This window comes from Notothenia rossii, assembly GCF_949606895.1.
Source record: "Notothenia rossii genome assembly, chromosome: 8".
NCBI lineage: Eukaryota > Metazoa > Chordata > Actinopteri > Perciformes > Nototheniidae > Notothenia > Notothenia rossii.
In genome coordinates, this window is record NC_136906.1 from 31,580,300 (window position 1) to 31,593,824 (window position 13,525).

The 13,525-nt window shown below is 42.4% G+C and overlaps 1 protein-coding gene and 1 pseudogene across 2 annotated transcripts in view; both read right to left on the minus strand.

The window, feature by feature from the left end:
- Window positions 1-6,130, minus strand: part of LOC307016169 (uncharacterized protein) — a gene marked incomplete at its 5' end in the record, with an annotated part of 27,546 nt that extends 21,416 nt beyond the window's left edge. The window contains one exon of the mRNA XM_079645205.1: window positions 6,008-6,130. Coding sequence (XP_079501331.1) covers window positions 6,008-6,130 — 123 coding nt within the window. The remainder of the gene's footprint in view (window positions 1-6,007) is intronic.
- On the minus strand, window positions 2,170-8,533 carry LOC307017247 (THAP domain-containing protein 5-like; annotated as a pseudogene). The gene is made up of 4 exons (XR_013810550.1): window positions 7,654-8,533; window positions 7,197-7,288; window positions 6,555-6,760; window positions 2,170-6,383 (listed from the first exon to the last, which is right to left on the minus strand). The product of XR_013810550.1 is annotated as a THAP domain-containing protein 5-like (transcript).
- Window positions 8,534-13,525: the final 4,992 nt, after the last annotated feature.

The following is a 13,525-nucleotide window of genomic DNA, read 5'->3' on the forward strand; positions in this document are numbered from 1 at the left end:
CAGTACATCGTCGCCGTGATAAGTATGTTTAATTAATTGTGTTAATATGCCTAGATTGCCTACTCTCAAAGTCATGTATTATATTATTGAGTCAATAATATAATACATTAACCGTGCTTTACCTGAACCTCATCATGACACAAGAGAGGACGGCAGTATTGTAATTTCCCGTGTTCAGTGAATGCAACAGAGGCAAGACACCAGACCAACCAGAGAGTTGAATGGAAATAAACATCTGTCTTATTGGCTGACAGGTACCTATCATGTGAGCTGTGACAATGTTTAAAATAAACTGTCAGTCAGACTCAGAGTTTTTGAAGATGGACATATGAAAACATTTTCTTAAAAAATACGACAATTCTCAAGTGGTGGCTCACACAACAACCCCAGAGCCACCACTTGAGCCAGGTAAACAAGGTATGTAAATGTCAGTAAACTTCCAAGTTATGCGAACATGTAAGCAAAGCATAAATTACAGCTACGTTGACGTTACTTTGAATCGCGGGGGTAAGCTAAACCATTAGCAAGTAGCTATAGCTAGCCAGGTATATTAAATACAGACTTTGTCATACAATCTGAATGTAATGTTTTTTAGCGTTACCTGGTGATTTCAAAGAAAGCTCTCTGGGAAATGTTGACTTACTGTTCGACATGAAGCTAGAAGCTACCTTACAGTAGGCCTACACAGTTGATCCGGAGTCCTGTCAGTTAACGTGTTTCACAGTTAGCTTAGCTAAGCATCAACCTAGCACTGAAATATATGGATGTTATGTGAAAAGGTCAGCTGAAATGGTGGCATAGTTGCCACTGCTTTACATGTCAACAGCATCTTTGAACGTATTTGCAGCAGTAAATGTGGCTGTTTGGCCACTGACGTTGCCATAACAACACCTGAATTTAAATGTGCAACCTCTTTTTGTGACAGATTTTTGCAAGAAATTATAATTCTTCTGAATGATATTCCTATTGACAGCTAGTTTCTATGTGAACATTATGAGATGGACAGCCAGAGAGAATAAAGGAAAAACAGTTATGAAATACTATATGACAAAACAAGAATACAGTTTAAAGTGGACCTATCATGCTATATTTGAAAAATATAGTGTAGGACCATACCTATATAAGGCATATTTATACTTTTTATTTTTCAAAATACCAAACAGATCATGCATTTTAGCCATTCCTCATTTCGCTCAATTTAACACTGTCTTTGCATGGGCTGATTCTGTGAGAACAGCACCATCTACAGGCCTGGCATATGTACTACAGCGTCTCCAGCGCTTTCGAACGGCAATGTCCGTGGCTGTCTCCTCCTGATTGGTGGAGTTGGCCCAATAGCCGTAGCGCCACTTCTGTGACGTCATAGAAGTGTTCAAATCTGGATCAGTCTGTATCAGATCCGTTGCAGTCCCTTTTTAAGAGATTTGGGTATGGAGGAAAATAGAGAGGGTTGTGTTTTCTGACACTTGGTGAGTTCCCTGGAACACCGGGGACACATATTCATGAATAAAACATGTACAAAAGTGCATTTTGCATGATAGGTCACCTTTAAGGGATTTGTAAGATATCCATAAAGAAAAATCTGTTTACAGTTCTGTTTCATATGGGTGTTGAGAGATGTATCCATAGATCTCTTAATTTTTCTCTCGAAGTGCACCAGATTCATGCTTTTAACTTCAATATTTAAAAAAAAATCTTCCCGGGGGAACATGTCCCCGGACCCCCCTAGAGGAGGTGAGGACCCCCCTAGAGGAGGTTAGGTCCACGGTGTTTACATGCTTATTTATACAATATGTGTGCTTATGCTAACATCATAAGACAAAAGTTGGTTCCGTGTTGTAGTGAGAACACGCTAGAGTGAGGGGGGCCCCCAAGCCAAAGCTCGCTTAGGGCCCCCAAAAGTCTAGGGCCGGCCCTGGTGTCACTGCTGTGGAAGCACTTTGGAAATGATGCACGCGCAGCGGATCAGGTCACGCGCACCTGACACAATTTGTTGTTTGTATTTTTCGCTACGTTCTCTTTTTTGAATGGTTGCATAACGTTCAACTTCCCCAAAGATCTCGACGCGAAGCCTGAAGGGTAAACACCAGGTTTACTAATCTACCCAGGGCCGTGGGAAGTAGGGGTGCTGAGGGTGCTGCAGCACCCCCTGGTGGAGGACAAGGGGATCTGCACTTCCACAAGATTAAATACAAATATTATTTAAAAAAAATGAATTTTCAGTCTTGATGTAACAACATTAATAATTAAGTAAAGATAACACCCTTTTCACCCCGGTTACATTTTCCATTTGCCCCGTACGATGGGCGCTGTAAGTGATGAAAGTGGGGGATGTTGGCTTATCAGGCACCCGCAGCTCACCAGCGTGAGAGAGAGAGAGGGATAGATAGATTGAGAGACGGGGTGCACCGGTACCGGCTGGGATTGTTGTTAGCTTCTGCTGCGCTAACCGATATAAGAAGATGTTTCTACAATAATGTGGAGGGAGAGCTCTCCTGTCAGACTGAGAGGTTCAGTGAGGTAAAGGACTGAGTGTTTAGATAGTTGAGTGGGTCTCAAATGTTTTGATCACAATTTATGTAAACAAATATTTCCAAGGCACTCCTTTATAATTATTAGGCTGAATAAAAACAGGTTTGAAATCATTCCAATGTATACTATAGGACAGTAAACCAAAATATTGTTTAAAACTGGAGAGATTTAAAAATATGCATAAATAAATAAATGTTAACTGGTAAAATGAGATATAAATGAACCACACAAATAAAACAAGTTAGCCTACATTTATTTGTTATTGGCTATGGTAGGTTATTGGTTATGTTCACATATATTATTTGATTATTAAAATGCAAACCGATCTTTTTCATATGGGTGTTTAGAGTTGTATCCCCTAGATCAGTCTCTAGCAATTGGGCGCTCAAAGTGCACCAGATTGAAGCATTTTACTTTAAAATGTTAAAAAAAAATCTTCCCGGACCCCCCAAGAAGATGTGAAGTCCACCCCCAAATTAAAACATGTTCACGCAATACTAAATACATTTGAAGCCTTTTTATATAAGCTGTCCACCATGTCAATACGTTTCTCTGTTTGTAGTGTATTGGTCTTTTGTAGAGGTTTTTCAATGCCAGCTAAAATCTTGCCTAGGGCAGCAAATTGGTCAAAACCGGCCCTGGTGTCATCCCCACAGCACCCCCCATTTGAAACATGTTCCCACGGCTATGAATCTACCCGCACAATTTGTCCGGTGTCGGAATGTCTCGCTATGTTAGTACATTCTTAAAAAACAAAACAACATTTAATTTCGGGTTAAAATGTGTTGTAACTGCGTTACTGAGCATTGTAACGGGTAATATATTACCCACATTTCATTAGTAATGCGTTACATTACTTCGTTACAGCAAAAAGTAATATATTACTGTAACTCCGTTACTTTTGTAACGCGTTACACCCAACACTGCCCACTGTACAGACAAAACACCATTAAGGGCCTGTTTTTGCCCTAGCACCCTGGCAATAAAGGAAGCAGTCACACGCTCTGACCTCAGGACAGCTCCAAAGTTGCTGGCAGTCAACCTTCCTTTCCTGAACAAATGCCAGTTTAGGTTGGTTCGCTGACCAGTGGTAGCCACCTGAATTGCCCTCTGTTGCTCTTCAGACAATGCCATGCTTGCCACAATTGCCTCAGGTCCCTGATGCCCAACAGATTTGATAATTTCAGGAACAGTAAGTGTTTCCAAGCTGTAGTGTTCCTCTTCTGGCTCGGGGGAGAGAAGCCAAGAAATTCCTGAAAACCTGCCCCCGAGTCTGTCCCTCAGCCAGTCACGATCTTCGGAGGTGGGCTCTCTTGTCAGCGGGTTAAATTAGTTATTGGTTTCAACAATCACATTAAAACAGTTACTAAATCAGCTTACTATCACCTAAAGAACATATCTAGGATTAAAAGACTAATGTCACAGCAGGATTTGGAAAAACATGTCCATGCTTTTATCTTCAGTAGACTGGACTACTGCAATGGTGTCTTCACAGGTCTCACTAAAACATATATTAGAAAGCTGCAGCTGATTCAGAACGCTGTTGCTCGAGTCCTCACTAACACTAAGAAAGTGGATCACATCACTCCTGTTCTGAAGTCTTTACACTGGTTCCTCACTAACACTAAGAAAGTGGATCACATCGCTCCTGTTCTGAAGTCTTTACACTGGCTTCCTGTGTGTCAAAGAATATATTTCAAAATACTGCTGCTGTTTATAAAGCACTGAATGGTTTAGGACCAAAATGCATTTTTGACCTCCTGCTAAATGATGAACCATCCAGATCTCTCAGGTCTTCAGGGACTGGTCAGCTTTCTGTCCCCAGAGTCAGAACTAAACATGGTAAAGCAGCGTTCAGTTATTATGCTCCAAATATCTGGAACAAACTCCCAGAAACTTGCAGGTCCGCTGCAACTCTTACTACTTTTAAATCCAGGCTGAAGACTTTTCTTTTTGTCGCTGCTTTTAATTGAACTATTCATATCTTAGACTGCACTGTAACTTTTATCCATGTATTTTTTCTTTTAATGTTTATTTTATTAGCTTTTCTTTTTAATGACTGATTTTAAATGCCATTTTCTTAATGTCTTTCATTTTTTGTAAAGCACTTTGAATTGCCTTTTGTTGAAAAGTGCTTTATAAATAAACTTGCCTTGCCTAATAAAGATTTAATGTGACACATACAATTGATTTGTTGATGGGAATTAATGTGAATAAATTAACTCTAGGTTAACGGTACTCTTGCTATCACTACTCACCGACACTATAAACCTTGTCCCTCATGCTAGCCCTGACAACACCGGTAAGCACACCTTCATCTAGGCTGCACTGTAACGTGTCCTGACTTGTAGTGGTTCTCTCCTCTGTCTACACTCTTCTTGTCATCTTTGTAAAACGATATCAGACTGGTAATTGACACAGCCATGACTTCTAGTTAAATTCAGTGTGGCTAAAATGAAAAGCTTTGTTAAAATATGCAAGCACGCGAAAGTCAAATTCAGCTTTATTGTCAAAAATTCTACATGTGTTATACATCCAGAAATATCGTTTCCCACAGTGTGACATGTATACATAAAACAAAACAAAAAAGGCCTAGATAAACGTGGTATACATTAAACAAAACAAAAAGGGCCTAGATAACCGGGGAATACAGTTTAAAATGTTAATATATTTAATTTTAAGTGTTCAAAGTGCAGTTTCAGTGCAAGTCAGCTGAAACGATCTTAAGTTGGCGTGACGTTGAAGTCGTGCGACCCTGCTGCTGTACTGGCTTGTAGTTCGTTTATAGCATAACGTTAGCATTTCGCTTTTGGCGACTAGATTTATGATTCAGAAATTATAAAGGTAGGGTTGACATGTGGAGATTATCCGGCTGAACAAAACGTGATCCCTCTCTTAAATGTGTGTCAACCACAGACCTTATTTTTGAGCTATTTTCCAAAATCCTATGGAGAATTTGCATTGGTTTTTCATGAAGGAACCGGAAGAAGTTTACTACCGGGTTTTACGACGCGTCACTGCGGTTCTCTATTATACCTCCATGGTCACTGTAACTACCCGATCCGTCCCCCTGCCCGATCGGTACTGCGCATGTGCGAGATGGTCCGCCATATTGGACAACTCCGGACGGCAACCCAAGATGGACACTTGACACAGTGGCTTTTGGCAAATCACAAAAAGAAAACGCGAGAGAGATGGGTTGTTGTTATTACAATGTCACTTCACTATTATTTAACAATTCTTTTTATTGGGTTCTTTTATTTGGGGTTAAGTACATTGTCAGAATAAGTGAGAAATTGATTTAACTTCTGTTAGACAGCTATCATACTGTATAAATATTTACTGTGAATGTAGGCAAAAAGTTGCATTTAGCTGGCCTATAGCTTGATGCCGATGACAGACCCAGCTTTCCTGATCAGTTTATTGATCCTGCTGGTGTCACCGGCTCTTAGTGTATGCTGCCCCCCCAGCAGACCGCAGCAAAGAAGAGTGCACTGGCCACAACAGACTGGTAGAAGATCTCCAGCATCCTGCTGCACACGTTGAAGGATCTCAGCTTCCTCAGAAAATAGAGTCGGCTCATCCCCTTCTTGTACATAGCGTCAGTGTTGGTCCTCCAGTTCAGTCCGTTGTCTAAGTGCACTCCCAAGTATTTGTAGTCCTCCACAACAGCCACATCCCACAACAGCCACATCCTCTCCCAGAATGCACCGGGGCAGAGGAGACGTCCTCACCCTCCTGAAATCAATGACCATCTCTCTGGTCTTGGCCACATTCAGAATACTCACAACATTAGGCTGAGGTTCCTCTTCCGCTCTTCTAGAAGTGGTTGTGCTTCTTGTTGCTTCCGGCTAAAATAAACATAATTAAATACATTTTGAGTGTTTAAAATGTGCTGTAATACACAACACATAATTTATTCCTCAACTTGCAGAAAAAAAAACTAAAGTGTGACATTTAATCACATATTTATATATCAATCTTATACACCTTGAATTCTTGTTGGCCAATGATACACATACCCTTTGAAGAAGAGCTGGGAAGTTGAATATTGTTGGCACAACACCATCTTTAAGCCGGACAGTCTGCCCCGTCCTGTCAAAGTCCTCACAACTGAAGTGCTCACTGCAGAGCAGTGTCCTGCCAAAGGAAACAAAACCGTCCGTTCTTCGGGCAACTTCCCACTGCAACTTCCCACTGCCTCCTCCTCTCTCCGGTTTTGGGAAACCTTAAAAACATGAGAAAGGTAGCCAGATATATAAATTATTGTTAACATTGTCCGCCCTTCTTTCCTTTAACATTAAGGGTAAGGACAAAAATACACACCTAAATTATCATATTTTTTGGGTAATTGTATGTATGTATGTATGTATGTATGTATGTATGTATGTATGTATGTATGTATGTATGTATGTATGTAATGTTTACTTTAAGAATAAGACAACTACACTAAGAGTTATAAAAAAGGTGAAGAAAAGAAACATTAAATAATTGTGTAAAGAAATGGTAGCAACATATTCTAAAGGCTGGGTCAACAACAATCTTGCAATACTATTATCTCACATAGCCCCACTGATCCTGTGTAGCAGGACTTATAATATACATACATCCACTAAGTAATTAACGATTATCCTAATTATAGTCATAATATTGTCATATCTTACACGTGAAAGGTGATTCCACGGGTTCTTGTTTCCAGACTACGGTGATTAGAGCATCCGTAGGCTGCACAAAAGTCAGGCATAGCCAGGTACTCCTGTAAACACAAAGCCAGCAATTTTCTGTATCATAATGTATCTAAAATGTAAGATGTTTTTAATAAGCCAAACCACTTGGAAGAAATCATGTGTAACTAAAGTTATGATGAAAATAAAGAGCAGTTCTGCCTCTCCCACTGGTGTAAAGTTGCTGGGTCAACTTTGTAATACTAGGTCTCACTCACAGCCTCTTGTTATTAGCCAGCTAATAAATACAACCACATACACACAGAAAAGCTGAATTTCCAACATGTCCAAGCGTCCTCTATCATAGCCATGCTAATAACGTTTATAATAAACCAAATCGTTTGTAAATCAGTCAAGATTTCAGTGAGTTAAGAGTATTTTTGTGCAGATCACTCACCTTACAACAGCTACCATAGCGTGTACCAGAGTAGCGGCCCGTCTACACAGCGGTGTGCGTTGACGCTTGGCGGTGGGCGTCTCTGAAGCTTGGGGAGTTTATGCGAGCAACGAGACCAACAACCAATCACAACATACCGCAACCGCCCCCGACATACAAAGCAAAAAAGCCCGGTTCTTCTCCACTATTGCCAAAATGGATGCCGGTTTTGTAGCAAGGGTAGCAAGTGTAGTAGCAAGGGTGGCTTTAGTATATGCAATGTCTCGCTGGAGGCCATGTAGTGTGCGTCGCTGTTGGGTACATCCGATACTCAGAAAAATGTCTGCAACGGGGGGAATACCACGTTCTGGTCCAAGAGCTCCGTCTGGATGACCTCCTCTTTCAGCAGTACTTCAGGATGAGCAAAGACGTCTTGGACGAGTTGCTCGGAAAAGTGGGTCCACTGATTTCAAAGGCGGACACCCATATGCGTCTGTCAATCGGACCCGCCGAGCGACTCGCCATCTGCCTACGGTACGTTTTGTGTATTTCTACTTCTTTAATCTGACTCATGCATGCCATGGATGAATGATGAATGAAGTCTGTGATTTAGTTCAGATGGATGACATTAATTAAGATAGCTAGGTAAACACAGTATTGCTCCCCTGTGTACATGGCGTGTGTGTGTGTGTGTGTGTTCTGTGTGTGTGTGGGGGGTCTCTGTGTGTGTGTGGGGTATGTGTGTGTCTGTGGTCTGTGTGGGTCTGTGTGTGTTGGGGGGGTGGTGTGTGTGTGTGTGTGTGTGTGTGTGTGTGTGTGTGTGTGTGTGTGTGTGTGTGTGTGTGTGTGTGTGTGTGTGTGTGTGTGTGTGTGTGTGTGTGTGTGTGTGTGTGTGTGTGTGTGTGTGTTGGGGTGGTGGTCTGTGTGTGTGGTCTGTGTGTGTGTGGGGGGGGTCTGTGTGTGTGTGTGTGTGTGTGTGTGTGTGTGTGTGTGTGTGGGGGGGGGGGGGTCTGTGTGTGTGTGGGGTCTGTGTGTGTGTGGGGGGGTCGTTCCTTTGAAAGCCTCATACAGCGGTCGCATAATTTGAGCGGCCCGGGCGATGAAACGGTAGTAGAAAGTCACCATCCCCAGAAACTCACGGTGCGACCGGGCTGTGAGTGGGCGAGGAAACGCCACAACAGCCTCCACCTTCGCCAGCAGGGGTGCTGCACCGCCTTTGGTGGCGCGGTGTCCGAGGAAGTCAATGTCAAACACCCCGAACTGGTACTTTGCAGGATTGATGATCAACCCGTGTTGGCTGAGCCTCGCGAAACGGGCTCGGAGGTGTGACAGGTGCTCTTCCACCGAAGCGCTGACGACGAGTATGTCGTCCAGGTAGACGAACACGAACGGCAGGTCCCGCAGCACCGAATCCATCAGGCGCTGGAACATTTGGGCGGCGTTCTTGAGCCACCGGGCCCTGGCCTAGACTGGAGGACCCTCGGTGGTGACGTTGTGCTCCATCCCATGCTTGGTGGTGAGCGCGGAGAAGGTGGGTAGTGTCGGGTCTGGAAATTGAAAGCAATTCTAGAACCCTGAAGGCAAGAGAGACTGAAAAGAATCAAGGGAAGCTTATAAAAGTTAACAGCATTTAATTACACAAAAGATGCGGTGGTGTACAAAATGAAATGTGCGAGTGGAGGCGCTCTCCACATCCGACCGGTCAGTTCAGGTCAGGGGGTCGAAGAGATCAATTCTTGGCTTGCTCTTCCTGTTGTCATCTGAGGTCTTCTCCTATTGGCCGGCATTGTCGGGGGGCGGGTCCAATGCAATTCCTGCCTTTTTCTGTAGCTAAATTGCATCATTCTGGCGTCTGTGGTTATTTAAACATTCCCTGCTACACATTATTCAGCGTCAATAAATGAGTGCTAATCCCAGTGTGCTCAGTGTACAACATCACATGTCATCTCACCTTGGTTCAAGGTTTGAAATCGTATGATTCCACCAGATGCTAAATGCTAACCGAAAGTGACGAATTTTCAGAATAAAAGTGTTAAGCTAATAGTGAGAACTTCCGGTTTTTCAGAATAAAACTGATTTAAATCAAATAGTGTATTTAATTCAAATTACGCCATATCAACATTGATTTTAATTTCTAACAAAAATCAGCCAACAGGCTGAGAAAAATGTCCGCTCCCGACAGCGAGCCTGTGTGTACTGACACAAAGCTGCTTTGCCAGTACACACAAGGGAGGAAAACGTCAAGGCATCCACCAAGCGTTTATTTTTAACGTCCACAAGGAGTCCGTGAGCACATAAAAAATCCGCCCCGAGGAGGGGAAAATAAATGTCTGCTGTCACAAAATCCCAGTTAAAGCGCTGTCCTCCAATACACAAACACATAGGCCTCACGCTGTATGTGCGAATGGGGCCGCCATTAGCCGTCGTCAACCGCGGTCCATGTCCCCCACGAGTGACGTCTTCCCTTGAAGCAGGAACTACACTCTGTTGAGCTCCCGTGTCACACTAAAACAAACTTCCCGAGACTCTGTCGCTGACGAAGAGAAGCCTGCTCGTGCCGCCAACACTCAGTGCCACTACCGAGCGCTGGCTCCTCCGTTTCCCGGAGGCTTGTAGCTGCAGGGAGCGACACACTTCTTCGCGCTGGTCCCGAACCGCGCGTGGTAAAAAAAATCTCCTGTGTCTCCACGACGGCTTGCTGCTGTCGTGGCCAGTCTCCCCCAAGCCTTCTTAACTGTAGTGGGGGCGCTGAATTTCACAGCTAGCGCCTCTGCACCGGGCTGCTGGGTAGCCAACAAAAAACGGTCGGCCTCTTCCGCCAATGCACGGGGTTCTGTAATGGACGTGTTGGCTAGCGCCGTCTGGACACGGGAAGGCAAGTGGCGTAGGAATGTCTCCATGAATAAAATCCGTGGATCTTCCCCTCCTAGCAGATTTAGCATCTTCTCCATGAGCTGAGATGGCTTGCTATCCCCTAGGCCTTGAATGTCAAGAATCTGGCGGGCCCTCTCTTTAGCAGATAAGCTAAATGTCTTAAGGAGAAGGGCTTTAATGGACTCATATATGCCATGGTGTGGGGGGTCAGCGATAAATCCCACCAACCTGGATGACGTGGAGCTTCCCAGCGCTGCTACTACATGGTAGTATTTCAAATCCCCATCACGGACTTGTCGGCAGGCGAAGTGCGCCTCCACGTGTGCGAACCACGCCGCAGCGGCATGCTCCCAAAACTCTGGCAGCTTTACAAAAACATCGCGATCAGCCATCTTCATTGAGTCTTCGGAAACTTTCACTTAACCCTGTAAGGCCCCCGGTTGTAATTTTACAACAAAATACTTTAAGCTATCCTAAAAAAGTCAGTAAATGTTTTTTTTTTTAAAAAGACTACATTTACATACTCAAAAGGTCCTTTTGTGCAGCCTCACAATGCTATTGGGTAGTAAATGTGTTTATAGGTCCTGCCCTCTGGCCATACACGCCAGGGATTTTGGGCCCCATGAAAATATATCACATTGGGCCCCACCACCGGGCACAGGCCACGCCAACCAAACACAATTGCTGCAACCACACCTCCAGAACTCAACCGACTCATTTATGCTTTAAATAACTACCTGTACAGGCTTGCATCTATCTTGTAGTCCAATACTAAGCGATCAATATTTACTGACACTGAGCTGTGAACATATAACACAGTGCAGACGTGCAACATTCTGCTGCAGTATAATTCACTATTTGATACAAGACTAACATTCCTGACAATAGATCTCAATAGTAATCTTTTATGGTATAAACGTCTTTTTAATTATAACGTTTTTGAATGGAACATTCTCAACACGAATGTATAAATCCAAATAAATATAACTTAAATATGTGGAAAAATACTGTGTTTGAAATGTGTTAGCTTTTTGTTTTGATATATATATATATTTTGAATTCCAGTCTCCCTTCAGATATGTTAAGTGGCATGGCATTCAACACAATGCTGCTCACCTCCTTCAGTTGGGAGAAAAGCTGGTTCAGGTTCAGCATTATGGGGGGACAGGGCTGCTGAGCCTAGAGATGGATCTGCTGGTCCTGGCACCAGGGGGAGGGACAACTGATTTAGTAGGAATAAACTGTGAATAATGTATTCACTCAAATAAATACAAAATATAATGAAATAAACATTAAGGTGCAGCATTTCGATGAACTGAAATAATCTGTATTTGAACTTTACTGTACTAGTACTCACAAAACATAAACTATTAGTTTTGGGTTTTTAATTATTATTAAACTGTGAATATTCACTCAAATAAATACAAAATATAATAAAAATAAACATTAAGGTGCAGCATTTCGATGAACTGAAATAATCTGTAATTGAACTTTACTCTACTAGCAGGCTACTCACAAAAGATAAACTATTAGTTTTGGTTTTTTAATTATTATTAAACTTTGAATATTCACTCAAATAAATAAAAAATATAATAAAATAAACATTAAGGTGCAGCATTTCGATGAGCTGAAATAATCTGTATTTGAACTGTACTGTACTAGTACCGATTACTAAGCAGCCAGTTTGACATTATGACTTGCTTGTCCTTGTATTTTCATGTTTTTTTAAAGAAAAATTCACTTGTCCACATTGCTTGCCGAAAGGGCAGATCTGCTGGCACTAACAATGTCTCCTGCTGTGGAGAACACCCTCTCGCTAGGGACAGAGGTAGCAGATACAGACAGGTAGCGCTTTGCTAACATGGCAACATAAGGATATTTGACATTTGTAAAAGCTTTGGCTCGGTCTGAACTTTTTGCGAGTGGTGGAGGCTTAAATGCTAGTGGGAGTTGGGTTTGCACTTCAGTCTTTTTTCTTTTGGTACAATGCCGACAAACAGCTTTGGTTCGGTCCACCTGTCTTTGTTCGTCATCCTTGTACGTAACTGCGAAACCAAAATGTTCCCAAACCGGAGACTTCAATGATGCTGGAAGATTTTCGAGCTCAACTTTATCTGCGTTCGCCATTTCGACAGTTCCTCAAATTACTGACTACATTGAACGCATCCCTGTGACCAGCTCTCATAGTATGCCTCTCCTCCAATGAAATGACTTGCTCGCTCTATGACGTGTTGAACCCAATGTGAGCAAATTACACTGATAATATAAAAAATAAAACTATGATTATGTGTTTAAATTATACAAGAAATTACTAATAATTTTCTTTTACTCAAAATCTCTCCTATTATTTAATGTGTTAATTGAATTTATGGAGTAATTTTGTATCTTCATTTTGATACGTAAATTTAAATCATAGCACCAAGTAAATGTTGTGTTGACCTACAACCTGTGAAAAGCTAGTAAAATGTACCAGGGCAATGTGAGTAAAATTGGGCGACGCCCCCGATGACGTCCGAGGAGTTTGTGCACGGTACATATATTTGAAAAAAAGCAGACCGACGGTTCCAGTTAGGGGTGGGCGATACCACAAAATCTGGATTCGATCCGATACCAAGTATTTCAGGGCCAGTATCGCCGATACCGATATCGATACCGATACTTATTTAAATGAAAAGCGTCTTACTGTATGTACTTTCATATAGGGGGGAGCTGCATGACATGATTTTTTAGCTGAAAGCATCATAAATAGACTAAATCCGAATTCATTTTCATGAATAAAGACAGAACAGTTTTTATAGACAAATAAACGTTTTACTTTTGCTAATTTAAAGTGCAAACATGAAAAATAACAACACAAAGTGGCCAGAGAAGCAAACTGTGTTCTTGCACACATCACAGTTCGCTAAATTTGAATTGCCAGTTGTGAAATTGCTCCACACAACGCTCCTCTTTCTCTCAGCCATCATGCGCGTTTGTGTGTTGCACTCGCGAGTCGCTGGCTGCTGTCTGTCAGCTTGAT